The following is a 1,007-nucleotide window of genomic DNA, read 5'->3' on the forward strand; positions in this document are numbered from 1 at the left end:
ATGTCTGTGAACCGGCGATTGTCCAGGAAGTAAAATTTGCTGTATCTCGTCCCAAGATGGATTACATGTAAGTGTAATAAGTAAATCTGAACGACAATAGAGACAAACATGCGCAATGACATCTCGAGCATTGAGGGTAGACTAGGGCATAGGCTCTAAGCAGCTTCGCAACCCTATGTTCCTACATCCCACATATTTTTTTTATCGTTCTATTTGACTTCAAGCAAACATTCGCTATTTTCCACGGTAAAATATTTTCAAGTTTCAAAAGAAACATCATACTTTAGTATTTACAAACATGTTCAGGAGCTGCTCATAGTGAATATATATTCTTCCGTCACGGTTAGTATCGATCTGAGAAAACTCAGCAGTAATGTTATGAAGAACTACCAAGCATTGTATAAAATCATCAAAGTATAGTGTCCCATCGCCATGTTTGTCAAATCTTCTAAGTATATTGCTAATTGTAAAGTCACTTAGTCGGTAACCAAAAGAAGCTAAGGCTTGTTTCAGTTCATTAAAATCAATGTTGCCACTATTGTCACGATCAAAGGAACGGAAAACGCGTTCCCAGTCAGTAACGTACCTCCATAAATCTTTAAATTCGTTAAATCCAATTTTTCCAGAGTTATTCCGATCAAACATTCCTATAAGGGATATCACAGTTTCGGGATTAAAGGGAAGAAAGGTTCCATTGGATAGCGCAGCTTGAAGTTCCTGAGCGTCGATTGAGCCACTTCTATCTCTGTCAACGTTGTCAAAAATCCGCTTTAAATATAAGTCTGGTCTTTGATACATTTTATATACTTTAAAAGTATAATTGCATTAAATGGCTCTAAACACGTCACTGTAAGCCTTCTTGACGGTTTGAGCTCTTTGCTTTAAAATGGCCTTTGTGGATTTCATTTTTGGGTTCAGAGTCCTCGTAAGTTGTTCAGAATATTTATTGTATTTATAGAAAGTGTTTTTTAAGCTCATTACATAAACTATCTGCATAACCGTGTTCA

At 36.4% G+C, this 1,007-nt stretch overlaps 1 protein-coding gene across 1 annotated transcript; it reads right to left on the reverse strand.

Moving 5' to 3' along the window:
- Positions 1–210: 210 nt before the first annotated feature.
- On the reverse strand, positions 211–798 carry LOC136034244 (programmed cell death protein 6-like). The gene has a single exon (XM_065715384.1). It carries the CDS (start codon positions 796–798, stop codon positions 277–279), a length of 522 nt encoding a protein of 173 aa, XP_065571456.1. The 3' UTR covers positions 211–276.
- Positions 799–1,007: the final 209 nt, after the last annotated feature.

The sequence above is a fragment of the Artemia franciscana genome, chromosome 13 (assembly GCF_032884065.1).
Source record: "Artemia franciscana chromosome 13, ASM3288406v1, whole genome shotgun sequence".
NCBI lineage: Eukaryota > Metazoa > Arthropoda > Branchiopoda > Anostraca > Artemiidae > Artemia > Artemia franciscana.

What these genes read in the sequence shown, in the direction of transcription:
- LOC136034244 (XM_065715384.1), bottom strand. Translation starts at nt 798, where the DNA reads ATGTATCAAAGACCAGACTTATATTTAAAGCGGATTTTTGACAACGTT.